At 41.1% G+C, this 24461-nt stretch overlaps 1 protein-coding gene across 5 annotated transcripts in view; it reads left to right on the top strand.

Annotated features, from left to right (window-relative positions):
• The first annotated feature begins 629 nt into the window (after positions 1-629).
• Positions 630-24461, top strand: part of LOC121321752 (serine-rich coiled-coil domain-containing protein 2-like) — a 74520-nt gene continuing 50688 nt past the window's right edge. For all 5 annotated transcript variants that reach the window (XM_041260882.1, XM_041260881.1, XM_041260884.1 and 2 more), the window contains exons 1-3: positions 630-1320; positions 18981-20415; positions 21030-21247. In XM_041260882.1, the coding sequence (XP_041116816.1) occupies positions 19020-20415; positions 21030-21247 (1614 nt within the window). In that variant the 5' untranslated portion in view covers positions 630-1320; positions 18981-19019. The remainder of the gene's footprint in view (positions 1321-18980; positions 20416-21029; positions 21248-24461) is intronic.

Below are 24461 nucleotides of genomic sequence, written 5' to 3'. Positions count from 1 at the left end.
ACGATGTGAAGTAATAATAATAATAATAATAATAATAATAATAATAATAATAATAATAATAATAATAATATATAATAATAATAATCAAAACCACTGGGACTGTGATGCTGCGATCATTCAGCAAAGTTAGAAACGTGCTTCTCGTAAGCAATACAGGTTCTGTAACAAATTCAAAAAGTGTCATGTTTTAAAAGATTTTAAATGCACAATAAACATCAATTCGTGGAACAGTTGCCAAGTATGTGAACTTGCCTTGCGCACTGAATGCATGCCAGCCACAGGACTCCCCTGCGGGTACAGGCCGGCCATTAATTTTGTAGGCATTAAAGGTTTGCTGACATATGGGGGTTTAACTAGAATACGGGAGAAAATCTGACCAGGGAGATGTCCGGGAAAAGGGTCCAAAATACGGGAGACTCACGGTGAATACGGGAGAGTTGACAGGTCTGTATATATCTTTATAATACCATTGGGAAGTAATAATAGGAAACACAAAAAATATCAATATTTATTAGTTGACAAAAAAGATACCGCGTATGAATGACAATCGTTATCGGTGACGAGCGCGCAGGCGTGCACCGCGCCCTGACGTAGACGTGCGTTACCCGGAAGAGAGTGGGGGTGGTTACCGCGATGACGTCTCTATCAGCTGTGTCGTGTGTGAGAGAGACAGGGATCGTGAGAAACTGAAATGATTGAATTGAAGCGAGCACTAGGGCAAGCGCAAATAGAAAGAAATATATAAAATCAGCGCACATACTCATCTCAAATCGCCCGGGAAGAGGGGTGACAATATCGTTGTTTTGTTTGACGGCAAGCAGCTGCAGAGAAGCTTAACATGCTCACTGTATACATTTTATGACCCGCTACAGTTGGATGTAGCTACATCATCACGGCCGGTAACAGGGTGGGTGGCAAGATCTTGCAAATCATTTCGAACTAACGCGGTATTTCAAAAACTAGCGGTACAAGGAGAAACTTGTAGGATCATTTTTTCATCTGCGTGTCAGTAGGCTGCATTACACAGAAGGGAGACTATGGAATAATGTCTATGGTGTTCAACTTGGTGCTGCCGATGGTGACGATTTCTTAAAACACACACACACACACACACACACACACACATCGTGGGGTTGTGTGTTGGATCTAGTGACTAAAGTTCAGAAACGGAGAAGTACTCCTTCAGGCTCACACGAAGCAACAGCAACTGCTGTACTCATACTGCCGTCCGTCACACTCAGAAACGCAAGATCTGGGTTTCTTCACGACTCAAAAGAAAGCACCTGCCTACTTAATGGATTGTATTTCACTTCTTTAAAGGTAAGGATTGTATTGGTTTAAGTTTTAGTGTTTTTTTTTTAAGTAACGCCTTGTCACCCTATCATCACGTGTGTATCAAACTGAACAGTCACACAACATGCTTTGTGAACGTCACTGCGGGTGCAGTGACTCAGGTCGGTTTTCATTCTCTATTAAAATCGATGTTGCTGGAGGCTTCGGTCTCGTATTCTCTAATTCAATTAGTAGAAGGTGAATGAAAAAAAAAGATCTATCACACATTTAGTATTAAAAACCCGATGACTGGAAAGTATCCCACCCTTTTTATTTATAAATGATATATCGCAACTCACTCTTAATAACTACTAACAGATCAATCTCATTAATATTTGAATGCACTACCAGAACAGCCACAGTCTGCCTTTCAATAACAGCCATCCTCTTCAGCGTAATGCAGACCTTATCGTCTGTGCAAACCGCTAAAATAAAAATACAAAATAAAAAAATAATAATGAAAATCAAAAAACCTAACCACATGGACCAAGCTTTTGCTTTGGATAGTCTGTTCTGTAGCGTGTCCTGGTGTTGAGTCACCTCTACAAAATACCTCCTGATTATTTAACTATGCCGTTATTTACAATGTATTGACACACAGCAGTGTATAAAATAAATCCCTCGATGGGTGCGACCCCTCCTATCAAAACAGTAAAAAGGTTTGAAAAGTCTTCTGCCATTATGATGTCATGCATCTTGTTGTGTTCCATGCAAAGGCTGCGGTTTCCTGTTTGATAACCCTATACGATAATGGGCAGCTTGTGCTTATTTCGTTTAACAGCCTAATTTGTGATTTACCGTCGGTTCTGAACGCTTTACTCAAAGGCTTGTTTCGGGAGTGATAAATGACTTCAAGCTAAAAGCCTCTTAATAAAATATACGCCCACAGCAATCAGTAAGGTGCCATTTGAGCCTCAGCCTAGGCTATGGACAGCGTAATGTATCTTCTGCTTTTCTATTCTAGAGATGCCACAAGAACACATGGATATGTGAATGCAGTTTCTGCAGTATTTTACATGTTATCATTAATTAGTGTGCCTTCAAATGGCAGTAGCTACCAGGCCTGATTAGTGTAGCTTCGCCTTGTGCTCCTAGTGATTGTGTAGTTATTGTTTACCACTGAACCAGGCTTGAGATGTATTTTTAATGCAAGCAAAACACTTTAAAAGGGGATACAAATAAAAAGTGTACTTGCTTTGCAAATCCCTTTAACACACAATTTCCAGTTAATTTATTTGCCTATCTGCAATATAACTGATTGTCAGTAGGCTCATACTGTACAGTACAGGGTTTGCATAGCCAGTCACCCTTTATGTTGCTGTATTGTAGAGGCTGACACAACACTGGATTATCAATTTAATTTACTGGAGAGAGAGAGAGGAACAGCATAAGAATATCTCTTCAGTTTTAGAAGACTGCTGTACTGCTTAAAAAGCAGATGCAATGGAATTCAGTTGTTTCTAGGTTAATCCTGTCATGTTAAAAGCCTCAGATCTGGGCTAGTCTGTATTGTAAAAGAAGCAGGGTGTCACACATATGTATCAGGCCATCGCTTTCTCTGTTGTGGCATGCCTGGGCAGGCCATTGCACAGAAACAGCACTGGATCATTTCCTTAACCCCCTAATCATTTTGAATAGATTAGCCTGTCCTCTCCAGAACCAGTCCTGTTATTCTCCCCAGCTGGGGGTTCATATTGTGAGACATCTGTACATCACATACTGGAGAAAGAAAGCATCTTTTTAACACTAGCAGTATTTTCATTGGGCCCTCTTCTTTCAAAAGGGTGGATGGAGGGAGGTAATAGTAATGCTTGAATGCTGATAAGAGGTACAGAGATGTAATTTAAAGCCTTGTCTAATGGGCAGTGCTGTGTGGTGCACTGCCATTGCAGATTCAACCCCCTGTCGGTGAGATGAGATTAAAAGCTCTATCGCCATGAATGCAGACAAGCCCTGTTATTTTGTGTAGTGGTTAAGACGCTTGCTTGCAGGGTGGGGGTCGCCGGTTTGCCTTGTTAACCTGGGTTAGCACTTGTTTAACCAGTGCAGAGCAGATACAGGGCCTGACAGCACATAATTCTGCCCCCTTGAACAGGACTGGGGCAAGTTACTTTGACATTCCCTGAGTAATGACCGTAAGACTTTAGCTCTGGTGGTTTCGAAGGAGCATGTGTTCAGTTCAAGTATAGACACCGGGCAGTGTCTGATGGTGGGGGGGACAAAGAAAGATTCGGTTCCAGAGATGAGAGAGGGTTTAGTGTTTTTTCACTCTGTGTCCTTCAATGCTCTTCTGAAGCTGGGTTCTCATTGTGTTTTTTAAACCTGGTATTCCATTTGCAAGAACCTCATCATGTATTTATGAGCTTGACCTCAAAGCTGAAGGCAAATGGAGTTCCGAATCCCCTGCAGAGGTTCAGCAGGAGGCTCAGATGTTCAGCTCTCCTCTAAGGCGCAGATGTTCAGCTCTCCTCCTCTAAAACTCAGATGTTAAGCTCTCCTCCTCTAAGGCTCAGATGTTCAGTTCTCTTCTAGGGCTCAGATGTTCAGCTCTCCTCTAAGGCTCAGATGTTCAGCTCTCCTCTAGGGCTCAGATGTTCAGCTCTCCTCTTCTAAGGCTCAGATGTTCAGCTTCTCTAAGGCGCAGATGTTCAGCTCTCCTTCTCTAAGGCTCAGATGTTCAGTTCACTTCCTCTAAGGCTCAGATGTTTAGCTCTCCTGTAAGGCTCAGATGTTCAGTTCACTTCCTTTAAGGCTCAGATGTTAAGCTTTCCTCCTCTAAGGCTCAAATGTTCAGCTTCTCTAAGGCGCCGATGTTCAGCTCTCCTTCTCTAAGGCTCAGATGTTCAGCTCTCCTGTAAGGCTCAGATGTTCAGTTCACTTCCTCTAAGGCTCAGATGTTCAGCTCTCCTCTAGGGCTCAGATGTTCAGCTCTCCTCTTCTAAGGCTCAGATGTTCAGCTTCTCTAAGGCGCAGATGTTCAGCTCTCCTTCTCTAAGGCTCAGATGTTCTGTTCACTTCCTCTAAGGCTCAGATGTTCAGCTCTCCTCTAGGGCTCAGATGTTCAGCTCTCCTCCTGTAAGGTTCAGATATTCAGCTCTCTTCCTCTAAGTCGTTAATTACTTCAATAAGTCTTGGATTCTTAATTATAAGGTAAAGAAACCTGTTCATTGTCAAATGAGTGGAGTATTTTCGCTACTCAATGTGATCCTTTTAAATCTCCTCTGGGTTATAGGTTCTGGTTGAGATGCATTTCTCAGTATATGACAATAACTGCAGTATGATACACTATGTAACAGTAACAGGACCATATACTGTGCTATGCTATACTGTGCTGTACCACTTACTGTATACTGTAAGTCGACCTCGATATTTTAGATTTCTTAAGTGCGGTAGTCCTGTGAATGTCTCATAACAATAAATCTACTGACAAAGATTTCTTGTTCACATATTTGTCTTACAGTTTAGTGTTTCAATACAGAGATTTCCAGAGCATCCTTCTCCTTTTCCATGACGGCGGCAGTCCTGATTCTCTCATAGTCTGTCCTGGTTCCATGAATCTGAAGGGCTAAAAGAAGACAAATTAATTTCCTGTAAATTAATCAGCCTTTACGGAAATGGAGGCCTGTGGCAAAGTGGTTAACAGTGTGCAGGTGCAGGAATGCAGCAGTGATTAATGAACAGACAGAAACGATCATCCAGGTGCAATGTTATTTTATTTTTAAATCCAATTGTCTGATGACACACAAACGCAATCAATAATAATGGTGATAAGCAATACAGCGGCGTGTATTGCTTTATTGTAATCCATGGGTTGGTCCCAAAATAATAAGAGTCCTGTTCTTAAACACCCACATGAAACATAAAACACATACACAAGACCACAGTGTGTGCTAAAGTGCTTGTGGTGTAAAAACAGTTCTTTGTGAAACAAAGTGCAGCGATGTCCGGGTAAGTGCTGGCCTGTAGTGACATATCTGGATCGTGTTGGCTGTCTAATATATAACAAACAGTACAGTTAGACTTGACAAAACAAACAAACACTAAACACTCACGGTTATTTTACTTTCGTCCTTCAGCATTTCTCTTAACCATAGACAAAGCAACAGGTCACCTAGCCATGTCCCCTGTTTGTACATTCAGTCACGCCCCCTTGGTTAGCGAGTGCAGTTGTTTCTCCTTCAATCCGCGGTTGCCACATTGCTTTCCCTCTGGGGCGATGACTTAATGTACTGCAGCTGAGCCCCCTTTCTATATGGCCGACTTCCACCTAACCCTGGGAATGAATTGTCAGGACATGCAGTCCGGGGCACTCTGTTCGCTTTACACTGTGTCCTCACAGGTCAGGATGGTGCTAATGATGATTTGGAGTAAATAGCTTTGAGAATTGTGTTTTAAAGGTATGGATGAATCAGCTGTGTTATTGCCTACACAGAGATTGTACCTGAAAGCGAATTATTTCGTACATGTTTCACATTGTTTGTTTCCCTTTGTTATCTTCAAGGGCTCATAAACAAGCCTGTAAAAATATGTTCAGACCTCGACAACCTGTCTTCCTTGCCATTCGAGTCTTATGAAGGTAAAACTCAGGAGGGAGCAGAACTTCTAGTGGTTAATTTTCAGAACTTTTCCTAATTAAGAATATTACTGCCACAATAATAGAAGTGTTTCACAACTTAAGTTTCTAACAGTGTTTTATCACATTTGAAAAATATCATACAATATTAAAGAACAACGGAACGAGAAACAATTAAAACCTGTTACTGCTTTCAGTCAGACATACTAATCTAAGAAATATTTAGCACGTGCAAGCAAAACTGCACATACTACTCTAATATAATTAAAATGCATTAGTTTAAGTAAATATAAATCATAAGCTTAACATATTTAATTACTAAGTTCAGCATGTTAATTATACATCTTAACACCTTCACAGAAAGTAGACTTCAGCCAGCTTCCTTAAAAACCCGCCTCTAGCGAGTACTGCAAGTCCAAACACCCTGACCTTTTGACTGATAAAAATACACTGACTAGATGGCTGCTACTGGGTTCATTTCATTTGTCAGAGAAAATGGTTAGTTAGAAAAAAGCCCCTAGCTCAGGCCTTGTTTATAAATACTTGAACTGTTGCTGCTTTGCTGAAAATGTGTTAAAAAAAGACAACTATAATTAATCTTTTAGAGAACTGGTGCTAGTAGCATAGGTTTATTTTTTAATTATAAAAAATACTTTACGATAAAAAGTATTTAGCAGTAAGCAAGCAAGCTCTTCTCTTCAGGTCAAGAGAGACCCCATCTTTTTCTGTTCTCTTCTCCCTCAAACAGCAAGGCTGGTCCCAGGCATCCAGTATCATGCATCACAGGTATGGTGATCTCTCTGTGGTTGGTACCTGTAATGTACTGCAACTCCCTCAGTAAGCTCCCTACACTGCAGGCATACCATGCTTCCCATGGTTCCCCAGTCTACTGGCTGTTTACGCTTAAGGCAGATTGCTCTTATTATTTTCTTTCCTTTGAAATTAAACAACTTGATTGAATTGAACTAACCTCATTATAAACACAGTGTCTTCCAGGGGAGTACACTGTAACTCTCTTTTGAAATGGGCCCTGTCTTAGCTGGCACTCGTCACAACAACAATTGGGGTGTCTTGGAGAAGCTTGTTTATTCCTGGAATTTGTCACTCTCAAACCAAACCTTGTGGAATCCCCTACAGGACAGTTATGGAAAGTCCTGTACTTATCCATCTTGGTTACTTAAATACACTAAAGTGGGAACACCATGGACCATTTTAATGTATCTAATATAATATGGACTTGCCACCATATCTGCCACTTTCCTCTCTGTTCTGTAGTAACGGCCAGTGAGTATTTGCAACAACAGATTAGACAAGGAGCCTACCTGAACACCAGTATATATTTTCTGTATTCTCCACACGGTGCCAGGCTCAAGGGTTTTGATTAACTCCCTTATCATTTTGCTGTAAATGGTTTAGTTTTCCAAGTTTAATTTTCACTTTGAAGTCCATTTATCCTGCCGCCACACTAAGGATTCCCGTCCTGTGCAGCAGGCTATTAGAACCTCACCATAAAGGGATCATTTATATCATATCCGCCTTCTATAATATTTCATATCTTACCTTAATGCCCTAATATGTGCGTTCTGAGTAATTGTCAACTTTATCCTTAGACAATTCCTTGGCGTGCTTATTGTCTGTTCCAGAAGAAATACTAAATATAGGATACTAAACAGGTAAGAAATGCCATATTACAATGGTGTTTGTGTGCGTGTGTGTGTATGTGTGTGTGTATATATATATATATATATATATATATATATATATATATATATATATATATATATATGTGTGTGTGTGTGTATTACCGTTCTCTTGCTGTCCATGGGGCACAAACCAGCAACCATGCACAGGAAAGCATCTTGACCACTGTGCTAAAGCACCAGGCTTGTTTCTACGTTAGAGCTTGTAACCTCGTCTCATTTGCAGGGGTCGTGGTTTGTAACGGCTGCGCGTCACTCACAGGCACGCCATTGCTCTGTTGCGTCAGCATATTGAAGCTACAGTTTTTGCTACAATCTTTCCAAGGAGCTGTTCAGCAGCCTGTAATTTTTAAACAGGGAGTTTTGTTACAAGATAAATACTTGGGAGTTAATTATGCTGACTTGCTAAAGCTGGAAGCATTTGGCTGCATCACCCCCCAGGTGTATTTAACTCCGTCAGTATGGTGAACCTCCCTGCCATTCCTTCTGCTTGGTTATTCTGAGTCTGTCTTGTGTCCGCTTGCAGGTATCGCATTAAAGGTCCACCTTGACTTTGACTGCTGATTCGTCAGATATTCTTTGGTTTTAATTAATTGACTCTGTATTTCAGTCAGGGGATAACTTGGCAATGCAAGGTTTGAGGAACTGTTTTACTGAGTACAGTACCTTCTGTTGCTATTCCATTTGATCTGTAATCGAAGACCCCAACTCTCTCATTACATGCTCTCTTTTGTCACGTGATGTACTGCACAGGGCAGTTTCGGTTTCAAGTAATTGCACGCAAATCATTGCCCATTTGCAAAATACAACACGTGGGCAGTGAAAGGGTTTGAATGGAATCAACAGGAAACATAAATCTCAGCTTTCAGTTCCAGTTGGTGAGCCCTGCTCCCTGGCTTGGACAAAGTAACCCTGCTTTGATTGCCAAGGTGCTTGAGCAGCAGCATTATTTGTTTAATCAGATTGTGCTGAAATTAACGGTCTAAATGTGTATCTTAACAAGATTAATAAACAGGCATCATGTATGTGTGCAGCTGCTTAGACAATAGGGCAGCCTGCCACAAACCTTATGCCAGGAGTACAGAGCTCTGAACTTCTTGGGTGGTTTGTGAAATTGACTATGTAGATCTTGCATTTGTAGTTTGTACAACTACAGCAAAGTTTTAATTTCAGCTTTTCATTCGCTATAACTACTTGGTGAGCTGGTCTTTATACGGAGTTCACTGTCTATCACTCCTAACTGAAATATGACATATTAAGTGCTGGGATAGTTTCCTTTCGGACTGGGTTTGGGGAGGGCTGCTGCTGCTGCTGCAGGGTGTTTTGAGTGCATGCCGTGTGGTCAGGTCTGGCTCGGTTGATGGCTGTGTGCCGGCAGTTCAGTCTCATCATTACAGTGAATCATCACGCCTGGGCACTCCCATCATGCTTTGCTGCAGGGCAGCCTATGAGTTGGCGGTTGTGCTGATTATACAGTGCAATGTTCAGGTTGTGCTGTACTTTGTGTTGCCATTGACTCATTACTCTTGGTTTTCCTTAAACCTAGTGTGTCATGAATACATTTTCAAAGCTCTCCGAATCTACAGGAGCTCATAATAACCAGTGAAAGGCAAACCATACTTGTAATTTCTTCTCTTTCCTCTATAATGAAGCCGTTGCAGTATAGAAGGATTTAATGTGGTTTAGTATAGTTTCACTTGGTAGAATACAAAGCAATTTACTAAAGCTTCTGGCCAAATAGGCCTGTACTGTATTGTATGATTCCTTTAGCAGCAAAGGAGTACTCCTTTAACGAGTGCTGCAGCAGCAGCCAGGTGTAAGCATACGAAACAGGATCAGTGTGCACCAAACATGGGTTAATGTGTCTGCTTGAAAGCATGCTGACAGCACTTGCCTGAGGGGAGAGGGCTTTCGTTCACAAGGACAAATCAGGTTACCGACAGTCTGCCTTTTTATAAAGTGAAAATCTCTAGTCTAGAATTTCCTCTTCTCTTTTCATATACTGGAACTTCTTTAACCCTTAACATTTACTGTCCACACGCGATGCCTGCAGTGCATAAACGAAGGTCTGTAGTGCTTCTGTCCTGGTCTCCTTATACATATTCATCCAGTGATAAGACTCCTGTATGGTGAAATATCATGCTGTGATAAGTACAATCCGTTTCAAGCATTTTTTGCAGGGTGTTGTCTGAATACTCAAATTCCTAACACCAGGTCATTTCAGTTATCGGCTTAACCGAGGGTAGTTTTGAACCCCAGGGCCGGGTGCAGGGATACTGAGAGTCTGTTAACTCTGGCCTACTTAAGCTGCATTACTGCAAAGTATAACATTACACAGTTTTAAACTGTGTTGATAATACTGCATTCTACCACAGACAGTGTACAGCAGAACTGCTATAGGATCCGCCGAGGGTGCCATTCAGATATTTGCAAATGGAAGAGCCGTTATTTACTGTACAGTGATCCTTTTTAAAATAAAACTCCTTACAAATTTGTCTTTTTTTTTATATGAAAGATGATACTAGACGTAGAAGTTACAGATTATTTAACAAGAGGTATTGCCTAATAATAATGTGTGAATATATTTGCAAGTAAAGAACATTTCATTTTTATTTATTTTATTTTAATGTCATTTCCATTGTTTTACAACCTTAATTATATACAGCATAGGGGTTACATGGTGATTAGGCTCACGGTAGCTTGGAATGGATCACACTGCTACAGTATGGAGTGGTGCCCTGGGATGGGTAATCCATTTATTACCTGCAGATCGTTTAGTCATTCCATTGACCACGAGGGGCTGGCACATGACCCTTCCTTTCCCTTCGTTTCTTGAAAATGTAGTAACAGTAATAGTGATCAGATCGACGCGATAGGATGCTTTAGTTACATGATTGGGTATGATTTCAGTTTGTTTGTGTAAACCCCTCTGTGCACTTTCCCCAGGATAGATGGCTCTTTGTTTGCATTCCTTGGCAGTAGTTTTAGCTCTAGAGACACATTCTACCTCCTCGTCCTTTCAAAACTGTTTGCAGCTTCCCCAACCTCTAGGTCAAACAAGGCTCCTGCTGCTATTCAGATAGGGTTACTCACATCGCATTACTGTAAAAATAAACCCAGTGCTCCTGAAATCACCTATGAAAGAAGGTAGAGAAGCACTCTTCTGCATTATATCTGTTTTTGTTTTTTATTTCAGACATCATTTGTTCATTGATTTTCCTTTGCATGAAATCTTTTTCACACATTAATTTCTAGATTTTGCTGCAGCTGTGGTGGCGCACTACACTTTTCTTTTAAATCTTTCTAGCTCTTCCCTTTGTGATGTCATCAGTGTGCAGTGTGGTGCGCAAAAGAAAACCTCCATGTGCAACAGTATGTTCTGACGGTATGCTCCCACTTCAATCTCACAGCATCTTAACCCACTCCAAGGACTGGCTTGATTCACTAACAATTAGTGAACCAGCAGTTGCACAGCTGTCCTACACAGCTACCAGCAAGCTTGTGCTCTATGAATAAGTGCTGTATTTGATTCCTCAGAATTGTGTTCTTAAGCAGGTGTACTTTTAAAATAGCCATTGTGATGTCACACTGCCTACCAGCCTTGTGTGATTCCTATAGGCTGGTTACGGCAGTGTAAGGGCTCAGCACTTGCTGCCTTTCCCCATTCAGGGAGATTGTTCAGTAGAGCAGACAGGGATGTGTTTTATGGCAGTGGTACTGTGAGGAATTAAAAACACATTGACTCCTTGCCATTGGCAACTACGACCCCAGGTTCTGGGTAGGTGCTGACTTCTTTGACGTGACTGCCAGGTGGCTTTTATCTGATTGTCTGTCTGTCACATTCTACATTGAGAACTTGATAACTGCCTTGAATTTGCACAATTTCCCCCAAACTTTTATCACACACTCCTACCCTTCTGTAGATATTTCAGACGGCATTTGGCTTTAATCTGATACGCTCTGCATTTTGTACAAATATTTTCCACCTTTCAGGTGCTGAGTGACTATATGTTAACGTGGTGGTGTACTGTGCCATGCTTTCACTCGGCCTTCACTTAGTGTTTAGTAAACTAAACTGTTAAAATGCATACGCAAGTCTTTTTAAACTTTCACAGTTGATTGGCTTTCTGATTTAAAGGCCCATTATCCCCCCTGTTTTCTGTTTTGGTAAACCAATGAAGGAACTTGCGTACTCTAGCGTGGCTCTCGCGACTGCAGATAGTTGCAGATCATCTGTGTGGCAAGAATGCTTCAGGGACAGCAGCTAAAAATACCTGTGGAACGTAAACAAACTAGAACGCCAAAAAAATGTAGTTTCTGATGAAGTCACTGGGGAATCATCCTTGATAAAGTAGCAGACAGTGCTGTAGCAAGCAGTGTTTTGCTCTAATTATGTGCTCATCATTGGTATGATGATATGTATGGGTGGTTTACACCAGCACTGCTCCCCAAGGCTTTCTTAATTAGTCAGGCTTGTAAGTTGTTTGAGTTTAAAACTAGTGCAGGTTTGTCCTCTGCTGATGCAGATCTTTGATGTGTCTGTTTTGCTAGCAATGATGAGAGTAAACCAACCAGAAAATGTCTTTTTTTTTTTTTTTAAGATCGCTCATTGTCTGCTTTGTATCTTTGCCAGAGTGAGAAGTACAGCCCAATTGTTTTCTTTTCAAGCATGTAAATAAAACTGACATTTCATACTAGTAAAAATGAAATATGCTTCCTATAGCCAGGCTTATATACAGTACAAGTCCATGTTCTTCTGTGCTAAAATAATTTTTTTTTTACTGTATTTAGTTTCTTTAAGTAGTGCTGTTCCTGTTTGAGAACTGTGCATCTCTCGTTAGTATGCTCATTCTGTTTTCATCCATCAGCAGTTGCTGTTATTCGTGGGCATGGTCTTCGTTTACTGTCTAATTGTTTTTGCTTTTGTAAGTGTTAAACATGAAAAGAAAAAAAAAAAAAGAATTATGTTGGCTGACAGCCAGGAGTGAATTCATCACCTCCTTGTGCTATAAGGCACTATTTACAAAGCTACAAGATGTTAGTTTTATGAGCAATCTGATCAATATACTGTATACCCCATTGGAATAAGACACCTGGGTTAGAGCATTTTACAGCACCGGGGAATGTCCCCCAAGATTGCATACACCACCTTTTTATATTGAATAATCCCAGAATAACCATGGATAAGTGGCTGATGCAATGCAGGGTGACTCCTCAGTGCTGTAAAATGCTCTAATAAAATCCAGCTGTAACTCACCCCAGCGGGGTGCAGGCTCGTCAAGCTGCAGAGATACAGGGCGTCTCCTAGGCACAATCATGGTTGCAGGTTTCGTGTTTCAAGCCAGTGCTGCGGCTGCTGAAAGATGTCAGAGCTTATTAGGACAAGGTGTGTCAGTAGATCAGATAAAAGGAGTTCCACCCACAGGACCTGTGGCACTGAGAGACAGGTCTGGCATGTTTGTTATTTTAATGATTATAACTACAGCAGTGTTTCGATCCATCAGCATATAGCTCTACTGATGAGACGCCAGTGTGCGCGTTCATACTAGACATGTGTGAACCAAGGGAATCCCTCACAGCAGGAAGCATGAGCCGGGTGTTTCAAAGAACCAGGCTCATATACATCCTGTTTGATTCAACTGCAGGTCCTGGGGAGATGTGCTAACAAGTCATCTTCATTTGCATTATTGTAAATGTGTCTGTGTCTAGCACTTTTGTGAACACACCCATACGGTATGCAAATAACAACCGTGTGCTGTCAAAGGGTTTGAGAAAGAAAGAGCTTGCTATTTGTCCTGCCGCCACACTGTTCAGTTTGATGGAACTACACAATCTCCCCACTGCCACTCCCTGTATTACAAGTAATATGACCCCACATTGTTTCCGCTGAACCACAGAACCACAGTGTGAGGGTTCAGGTGGGGTCCTACAAGTGGTGGGACAGTAAATTGCTTTCACCTAAATTATTACATGTTTTTTTTATTGAACCTTATTTAAAAGTAAGGGAATCTCTGGTGAACAGTGTTTTACAGAAGCATTGATAAATTGTTATTCTTAGGTACAGTATACTTCAGCAAAAACAACATGTCTAAACTGAAATAAAGGGAATGGATCGTCAGGGAGGCTGATTCACAAGGTGTAGTTGATAAGATAATTAAACTCTAAATAACCACACTTTTAATTACCTCCAACAGCCAGCTAGAAAGCAGCAAGTGGAGCACTCTGCTTCCCTGACACAGTTAGGAGAGAACTGCACTCAAAGGTGTTCCAGTCATGCCAATCTGCATTGCTTTCCAGTGCACTTAAATCACTTCTCATGGTGAACAATCCATAGTAGCCATTAGGCTGGACAATACCTCTTTATAACCTTTTGATTTACCACCCAAACTTGAACAAAGTGTCTATTATGGGCTAGGCTTCTTTGTCAATAATAAATAATACAAAAAAACCTAAAAAACTCTGCTTTGGATGCATGCCCTCCTTTTCCCCTTCCCTCCCCTCCCTGGACATTGTTATTAAGCGTTCTCAGGGTCATGCCACTTGAAATAAAATGTAACAGAATAAAGCAAAGTCTCTGGGAACTACAGGAGAGGAACTGAATCGTTAGTCTTAAATCAAGTGGTAAATTCGACCTAAAAGTGTGGTGGTTTGTATATGGAGGGTTAGTGTACAGATGGCTCACTGTTTTACTTTAGCCTTAGTGATTTTTTTTTGCTATACAGGCAAAAAAAACATGTCCAGTGTTATAAAAGCTATATCAATTATCACTTCATTGTGTCTCAGAGATGGAAATAAGACTCCAGGCATAGCACTTTCACCCACTCCAGGTTTTACTAAAAGCTTGATTAGCTACAGTGTGTGGGCAAAAAGCTCAGGTGAGCCCTATTGAACTAGTGAAAACCAGGAATGAATCAGATTGCTGTGCAATGGATTCTTTTTATGTCACCCCTAAATCTATATATGTATTAATTTAGTCTAATCATAAAAGAACATGGTTAGATGAAGTAAGTACTGCAGCTCTGGTTCTGTCTCTTGGGTACATGGTTTTGAGCTGTAGCAAATTCATATAGATTAACAGCTTGTTGCTTTGAGGAGCACAGTGGACTTGACCTGGGATAAAGAAAGAATAGGTCCACAGGCTGCAGCAGATTGTAGGAAAGGGCAGGTTCAGGTCTCTGGGGAGGAGGAGGGGCTGCAGAGCTCAGAACGCTATCTGCAGGGATTAAGGGGCTTGGTGCATGCTGCAATGGCATTACTGTGTTAATTATTTACTGTGCTGCTGTGTGGCAGGAATCCTTAAGCCTGCAGGGCTCTTTAAAACAAGCAGGGAAATGTACAGAATGCTGTGTATGAGTTTAACTGTTAATCACACTTCTGGACAGCAAAATGTCTTTTAAAAGTATTTTTAAAATGTTTTAACAAAGACTTCCAGTTAAATACAGAAATAAGACTCCTATTGCATAGCAGTTTCACCTATTCCAGGTTTTAATACAAGCTTGTTTAGGATGGACTCAGTAAAGACATACAGTAATTGACGTGACAGAGATGACATTGACAGTCCTCCTAGATCAGTAGCAGGTTGCAGCAGTGAGTTGACATTCAAAGTGGGGGAGAAAATTGCATTGTAATAACTGAATACTCTAAATGAAAAACAAAATGGCATTGTAATAACTGAATACTCTAAATGTACTTACTTTTTGAATAGGCTAAAGGTCAGATTGCCCATTGCCGTTCGTGCCCAAGTTCAATTAGTCCCTTTCACGTTAGCTAGTCTCCTTGTTCAATGTCTGTTTGTAGGACTTGGTTCCAAAGGCTCATTCGGCAGCATGCAAGGCTGCATTTTGCTGTTGAAGTTTGTCTTTTGTAGAAAGGCTACTGTACTTTCTCCAGCACTCTAGTCCATGCATTTGCCACAATGTATTTATTGTAAGGGACTGCAGAATTAAATATGTTCATGTTTTATTTGTAGGTCATTGGATTTGAATGTTGCCAAGTTATGGATGACTTTTTAAAGTCCAAGTATGCAGCAACACACATTTATTTCAGGTGCATCTTACCATGTCTTGCAAACTTTTTTAAAGCTTAAATTACTTTCTAAATTATTTCCAAAACGCCTGTTAAAGTTCCAAAACTAGGAATACATGTACTATGTATCTAATGTACTGCATAATATAAGGCTTTTTGTGTACCGGTAGATGTTTTTTATGTTTGTTTATTATATAATTTCTGAAAAAAGTGATTCAATTAGTGTATTATTACTGTTTGTTTGGTTTTATTTGCAAAAACACCACTAAGTCATCAAATGTTCTTTATAAGATGTAAATGATCAAAGTGACTTCACCATCAAAGCATCTATTGTATCTAATAAGAAAATAATAAAAAGGCATCTCTGGGCTTTCTGTTACTTTTTTCTCTTTGGAAAGCCACTTACATATTGTTCCTCCCCTCCTGTACCAAACAAAACCACAGATTAAAACAGAAAGACTTACAATGAAAGCAGCAACAATAACCAACGCCCCAGCCCGCTAGAGTCTTCGACACGAGTCCTGCAGCACAAACGGGTTCAGCCCTCTCTAATTGAGAAGATGAAGCTTGGTTTGTTGCGCTATTGATTTTTAGCTTCATAAAGATGTAGTGCACATTACAATTAAGTTTGATGCTGGTATGCATACCACCAGGATTACTGGCACTCCCAGGATCGTGGAACCAGGGTGCAGCAGAGCGCGTGGAAAATGAATAAAGCTTCGACCAGCTAGTTATTATTTTTCTTATGCCATTTCCTGATGATTTCAGTTGGCCTTTATGATCCAGGCAGGCAGGCAGGCAGGCCATTCTGAGTGAAGCAGTCTGCTTCTTCAATGCACTTCTCATTACAGTTCACTCCAGAAAGCCGTGCGCTTATTATCCCTGCTAATATAAGCAGGGGGGGGGGGGGGGGGATAAAGAAGTCAACTCAAGACCCTTTTAAAAGAACACATTTGCTGGTGAGATGCTTAGTACATTCCAGTGTCCTTTCAGTTGTATTTATTTATTAGGGAATTGAATTTTTAGAAAAGGTCTGTTTTTGTCTCCATGTCAGTGGGTGAGCTGCAGATGGTGAGTTTTTTTTTGCGTTGAAACTTTTAGGAACTACAGAAGCACACAAACCAGAAAAGAACCATTATTTTCATTCTAGAACCCCTTCCCCCTCTTTGCCACCTGCTACGGCTGAACTTGAGAGGGAGAGGGAGAGGGAGCGAGTTTGTTTGTTCAACAAACATTAACTTGAGGTTGCGAGCTGATAAATGGGGCTGGAATTTAGAGACAGACTCACTGGAACGACTCCAGTCCCATATTGATTAAAGGAGTAGGCAGATAATGAACCGCAGTGAGGACGCTTTCCGCATGGTTCATTTATTCTGTGCTTTTGTCTTTTCTGACTTTTATTGCATACAGTACTTAGAGAAATGATCCCCTTTTTATACACGTTTCCCTTAGTAAAAGCATAGTGGATAAACCCCACTTTTTGAAAAAAAAGGGGAGGGGTGGGGGTGCGTTACCGGTTCCCGATGACCTGTGTTTGTTCTGAGAACAGGTTCTTTTTCTGACTACATTCAATAAACACTGCAAGGGATACAGCAGCTTTGAAACCTCAGGGTCTGTGCCTCCTGTTGAAGCCACCAGTAGACAGGCACATATGTTCAGTCCACCTGGTGGGCGGTTAATTCAGGTTTCAACTGTAATTAATATCATTCAGCATTAACAACACTGTTCTTTGAGAGTTTAACTGATCGAGAGTCCTCCATTTCCTTTCAGTAGTGAGTTTATGTTGAGACTGTCTGTGTGTATTGCTTCCTTTGTGCACGAGCAATGTTTTCCTTTTTTGTTTTTGTTTTTCATTCTTGGTCAGTACCCAGAAAGCTAAGACAGAATGCAGTTTGTACTGTAAATGCAATACCAGTAAACGCACAGGCACAGATGTGTATGCAGCAAGCAAGAAACGAACGCGGTATTTAAATCATGAACAAGCTTCCGTTGAGCGCAATCAGTGGCGCGCTCCCACTAGCAAGCCCAGCACAGCTGTGTTTAAACAGTGGGTCATTCTGTTTTATTCACTTAAGCTACGGTACATTTCAGTTTGACCACAGTTTTTACTTGTATTCATGCTTGGAGATCTGTAGTTGGTTCAGAATTGTTTTTGTGTTTTGATCTTTAAATAAACATTTTTGTTTATGTTTTACTGTTTGTTCTGTAGTAATACTGCAGGAATAGGTCTATTCTATTTATATGATTACACTCAGTACTGGGTTTCCCCTTGTTTAGGTATATTATTGAGATCACTAGGTGCCAGGTTTATCATTCTGGCACCTGCTACATCTGCTGTTAATGGATTACACTTATCATGGCATGAATCAGTCTCACCAGTCGTTTATTATTAGGAGGTGTTCATACGGCTATGGGAGGAAGAACATTATTTTAATAGTGGCCTGACCGCTTCTGCTTCCTGATCATTTAATTAATATACTGAAACCCAGGACTGGCTGCAGCATTAGTATGAGCTTCTGACATATATGTTAGAAGCATAATGTAGGTAATTCTGTAAATGACATCTTATGTCTCATTGTAACCACATCCTCTGTTAAAATCAGATTAAATCAGGTCTTGCATTCTGTTGTGTTTGCTGAGAGCCAATGCTGGGTGTGTAAGACAACACAAGACGACTGCGGTTACGACCCCACAAAGACTCCCCCCTCACCCTACCCCCCCACCCCCCTCCCCCCTCCCCCCCCCCCAAAAGCGTTTTCGAAAATTTTAGCGCACAGACCGCTGTAACAAGGCGTATGTTATAGTCTTGTGGTTTTAATATAGAATATAGAGTTATCAAGAAACGGCTTCCTGCTGGAGTGCAAGGTAAACTACAGGGACCATGGGGCTGCTGTTTTGTTTCATCATATCTTCCCACGGGAGTCCTACTGGAGGATATTTCACTTTTGTACTCCTAATAATTTTTGTGAAGCCTCAATTGCTCAACTGTTTTACTAGCTTCCTTATTTCATGGGGAACTCCAACTTCTTTTTTTTTTTTTTTTTTTTTTTTTTTTTTTTTTTTGTTTAAACTTTTTATGTACATTACTAGATCTCTGACCCTGCCTGTTGCTGATCCTGCAGTAAAGCTCTGTTAGTTTGTAATAATTACTGATTTTTAATACCTGCACAATTTTATCATTTGGTAGAAGGTGGTGGTCAGTGAATGTAATGCTAAATGACAAAATTCCAGTGGATAGCTATGGAAAGATTAGGAGTGGTCTAGCTAGCATATAAACTGTTGTTGTTATTATTATTATTGTTACTATTATTAACTCCTGTTTTTCTTTTTTCTTTCTTCTGTCTTTGCAGATTCGTCCCATCTGCACAGATCAATGATCCTTTCAGCTCATGGACAAGAAAGCACAGAACAAGTCCACGCTAATCTCCAGGCTGCCCAAGTTTGGAGTTAAATCTCTGGGAACCAGGAGCCTAGTCAATGGAGCCTGCGTCGGCCTGCCTAACCAGCCCCAGGGAGGCAAAATGGGTGGCAACAGGAAACAGAATGGTGTCGTCCTCACGCCCTCCTGCTCCCTCAACTGGAGGAAGGCCAACCAGGTCCCCAACGGCATACAGACCCCTGAAGAGGGGGGGGAAACACTAGACAACGCGAAAGGGGGGGATGGTGGGAGGTTACAGCAGCCTGTCGCGAGACTCGGGCAGCCAGAGGCAAAAAAGGCCACCTCTTTTTCTCCAAGCAAGGGAAAGAGGACCCCGGTTTCTGCCGCTAGGACGGACGTAGCCCCACAGACTTTGCCTCAGACAGCAAAGGCTACCAACAGAAATGCCTTTCCGAGTCGGCCGCTGTCGGGTCAGAACTTTTACAGCAAGTCCAATCTGAATGGCTTCAGTGGTCCAAAGTTCGGAATGGGATTGCAAAGGCCTAGGGCTAATTCCAGCTCCACCAGGAGCAGCTCCAGGGAGAGTCTGATGCAGTCCAGCGGCAGCCTCAAGTCCTTGTCCCTGGACAATATTGTGGGCTCCCAGAGCTTCTCCCATTTCAAGCAGTTTCTGTCCCCCACAGGCCTTGCCATGACCCGTTCCTATTCCTTCAACAAGGCAGTGGAGCTCTCCAAACCCTCCAGCAACCCCCAGCTGCGCACCAAGGCTCTTCCTGCCAAAAAGACAGCCGACAGCATCAAGGAGACCAACGTCAAGGGCTCCTTGGCCAAGTCGGGGTTTGGTTTCGGTTCCTCAGCTCTGTCTGCTCTAAATAAACCCCTTTTACCAAACTTTCCGGCGGGGAAACCGTCAGCGCTGAGCTACCGGATGACCAGGCCTTCCCTGGTCAAGCACCCCAGACCTGTCATTCCAGAGAAGGTGGTGGACAGTTGTTTGAATTCACACATGGATAAGATCGTGGGGGGAAGCCAAGTGGAGGCCAGTGAAAAAGGAGGAGACCGCAGCTGTGGGCAAGGAGATCTTACCAAGCCAGTAGCCTGCACTGAAGAGGAGCAGGTACCCTTGAAGGAGCAGGAGGCCAATCTCCGCTACCTGGGGGAACCCATGGATGAGATGTCCCTCTCGTCCACCTCTTCCCTGGAGAGGAATGACAACAGTGAGGAGTACCTCGATGACTTTGATAATCTCGGCGATGGGGGGGCTGGTACTCTCACGGAATGCTTGGGGGATTTTCCGCTGTTGGCAACGGACGATGTCCCAGACACAGGACAGGCTGACTCTGGGACAGAGGGGGACCTGGACCTCCTGTCCCAAAGCATGGAATGGGTGGACATAGGACTGCAAGGTAGGTTTTTCGTGAACTTGATGAAGGCACTGTTTGTTTATCCTACACTTTTTATGAAAAGTCAAAGTGTTTACTTTCTAGAAAACACAACAGAAATGTCAGAGCAGTAAGAAAAAATAAAAACAGCTTGGGAGGATGTAAGAGTCAAGTGCAACAAACATTGCAATATTTTGAGATTTTGTATTTTATTTTTCCTTAAATACAAATTTCACACTGGAGCAAAATGTTTTGATGTGAACAGCAAGAGCAGTTGTCTTATAACTTTGATGGTGGGGAAAAGTGAATTGATTTTACTGTATTTGAAAATGATAAAGAAGTCACTACATATTAACTAAAAATAAACTAGCCATTACCAAGTATTGAAACACATTTCTAAACATGTTAGTAAGGTAATTATTAATGGCTTGTAAACTAAATCTAGTTGTGCTAATAATTTAAAAAAAAAAAAAAAAATATATATATATATATATATATATATATATATATATATATATATATATATATATATATATATATATATATAGAAAAAAACAATACATTTTAAAAGGAGTAAAAAGCTTTTTTTAATTTATCTTTTTAAATAAAGCGCTTGTGTTTTTGTTTCTCTCTCCCAGCTGGTCTGGCTGACGAGATGGAGAGCTCTTTGACGGTCTTGCAGGCTCCCCTCCCCTTCTCTCCGGAGAGAGACTTCCCCACAGGCTCCTCCCTGGAGCTCTCACCCTCGGACAGCTCTGACGGGACCTACATGTGGGACGAGGAGGGGCTGGAGCCTCTGGGGAGCGCGCCTCACCACTGCGGGAGCTACGACGACTCGGTGGAGATCAACAGCCTGGTACGCCACCCACCCCCACGAACAGCCTTAGATAAATTACCATTTCAAATTCTAATTCACCTTTAACATATTCTATGCATGTTAGCTGCATGTACTTTGTAGTTTTGCTTTAGGTTTTTTTTTTAAGACTTTATTTTCACAATTAGGCTAAGCCTGTTATCCTGCCATTGATAGCCGTACTTGGGTTTTCTCTCCCTATTCACTAAAGCCACGTTTTTAATCTGCACCACGAAACCAGTCTGTGGAACACGATCTCATCTCGTTCCCAGTGTCAAACTGGCTGTTGCTGGTTTCTTCTGCAGTCTAATCTTCTACCGGACATTCAGATGTTACACAAAAGTCAAATATTACCTTTATATATTTGTATGCAGAGTTGGGATCAATTCCTGCGTGATGTTGTGTTTTTTTTTTTTAATTGTTGTTATGGGAACTGTTTTCATTTGAAGCCAATTTTTTTGCCACTATGAGAAGGTAATTTTGACAAAATACTGTAAATTGCAATTTTGATCATTGACGTGTTGGAATTGATTAAAAAAAAAAAATGTAACAGGAAATTTCAAAACAGGAATTGACCCCAACCCTGTTTGTATGATTGTTATTTATTAATTAACCAACCTCCAATATTTCCTAAGCTGTTGACAGCCTTCATGGTCAGCCCACATATTTAAACAAGTCTGAATTCAAACTTCCCACATGGAAATATGGCATAAAAGGACCCAACAGGACCAGGTTTATCAATGTCTTTTATTTCTTTAAAACCAAAAATCCTTAATTTAGCAAAAAAAAAAACCAAAGAAACAAAAAAACTGGATAACTATGTCTTTTATTTCTTTAAAACCAAAAATCCTTAATTTAACAAAAAAGAAACAAAAAAACTGGATAACTTGTCTTATAATTTAGAACAGGGATGCGACTGTTAGAGTGCGCTGAGGTGCGGAATTCTTGGAGGCATTCCAGAGCTTGCAGAGTGATGTCATCTTCCTGGAAGCGGAACCCTTCCTGGATTCCTGTAACTGACAGGCACTTTAACCAATCAAATTATAGACACTGAGATCAGATCCAGTCAACTGACATTTGCCAATCATGGATTAACTCCGCTGCAGTTCTCAGAAAATGGTTGTCATTATTTACTACAGTTAAAATTGGAAAATTGATCCTAGCCACAAAGGACTGTTTTAAGGAGTGTTTTGTTAAGGACTGTTTTTAAAGACTGTTCTGATTTAATTAAATCCTTTTGTGAAAGCGTCAGTTAACCACCGACAATTTATAAACACTCTAAACCAGAACCCAGTGTAGTGGCTTGAGAAACAAACCCATGTGTTCAGTTTTGTGCTTGTCAGTACAATGCTTTTATCCATTTTCCCAATCAGATTATCTGTAAATGCTGGATATAATCTGATAGGTCAGGATTTGTGTTTCCCTGACAAAACATTGAAACTAATAAGAGTATCATATCCCAATCCCCTGGAATTGGCTGTTGGTATTTAAGAAAGGGGATGGGTGTGTGTGTGACATTTTTGACTGCAGGGAAAAAAAAAGTCACATGGGGGCCATCTTGTGGAGAGAAGGGGTAATAGCAAAACAGTGCATGAATTGTACACCCGGCAGCTTCTATCTATAGGCTTCAGCGCACTTTCTGTGTCACCAGACCACCCATCCTAAGTAATTTGTGGCTGGTATAAAACTCTATATCACCTGTGACTCCAAGGTTTTGAACCACTGTAGTTTTTGACTATTTTCTTGGAGTTATTTATTGTGTCTGTAAGTGTTCGGAGGCATCTCTGTAGGTATCAACTTTAAAGCATCTAGATTGGAATGCGAATTATCTGCGCTAAGCAAATGATGTTCCATTCCCAGTATAAACATGACCAAGGACCAGTTTAAATACGCTTGCTGCAACACTGCCGTATTCTGATTTGATCACTGACCCACCCCACCTATTTCAGTACAATCACCTCGGAATAAGCAGCCAGTTCTTTGGATGTTTTAAATCAGGTTTCAGTGTATTTCGGACAAAGGGAATTAGCTGTTGTGCATTGAGCCAACGTGATTGCTTTAAAAAACAAAACAAAAGGAGTATTACGTATGATTTTAGGCTGCAGCACACAAGCAAGCCCTGCCTCAGTCAGCCCGTGCATACAAAGATGTCGGATGAACTGCCTGACAGTGAATTTTAAGTTAAATGCTAAGTGTTGTGTGCTTAGAAGGAGGAGGTGATGTCTGACTGTGCCAATCTCAGTGCCCTCTACCCAGAAAACCCACCTGTGTGGGTTTACAAATGTAACGAATTAGCACAACACAGTTCTCACCTAATTAGCAGCCTTCCACGATCAACTACTACAGTCCTTGATCCTAATGACTAAACAGTACTACTTTCTCACACTGTCTGATGAATCCATGATCATTAGCACCAGCTCTCCTCCCACAGAGCTCAGGAGGGAGATTTTTTGCTGTTGTCTTGTACACATTTTTTTAATGATTGTTGAATTTGGTTGTTGTTTTAGATAGCAGCATGTGGTAACTCTTGTAGACTAAACTAAATTGGTTCATCCTAAGTATAAAGTCCTGCAGACAGACGTTTCAGCTGGGCTAAAGAAGGCAGGATCCAAAATGTTTGTCTGCTTGAGTTGTTTTGTTTACCTTACAATTTATGATATATCTTTTTTCAGTTTTGGAGTTAGTCAAAAAAACCACGATGCTCTGCATTTGAGTGCTGTTTGTTAATGTTACAGTGCTGCATGAATGTGTATGAGACTATAGGTATCCCAGCAAAGCCATTGAATACATATTGAATATGAAAATAGAGCCACACTCACAACTTTTTAAACACTAAAGAGGATACCTACATTTGTGCTCGAAAATGGTTAATGGTAAAAACAGAGAGAGTGCTGAGAGAGAATGGAGGTAAGAATGTTTCTTTCACTGTTTGAGCCAGCACTTTTCCTTGCTCTGCAGTATAAACCCAAACCTTCCATCTTGTTTCTTCCCATGCCTGTTACTCTGAATTTCCAGCAGGGGGTGCCAAAGCTTCTTCTAAACAATTGCAGGGATTTAAAAAAAAAAAAAAAAAAAAAAAAAAAAAAAAATCACTGCTTGAAAGTGGAGTTCAAGTATTACATCATCACAGAGTTGTGTGGGTTGTGACCTCAATTTACTGATGATGGTGGTGATGAAGGAGTCTGGTTATTCTGTAGGTATAAAGACCCGATACATG

This window comes from Polyodon spathula, chromosome 10, assembly GCF_017654505.1.
Source record: "Polyodon spathula isolate WHYD16114869_AA chromosome 10, ASM1765450v1, whole genome shotgun sequence".
Classification (NCBI taxonomy): Eukaryota; Metazoa; Chordata; class Actinopteri; order Acipenseriformes; family Polyodontidae; genus Polyodon; species Polyodon spathula.
Note: the sequence above shows the minus strand (reverse complement) of the source record. Positions and strands in the feature narration are given on the sequence as shown.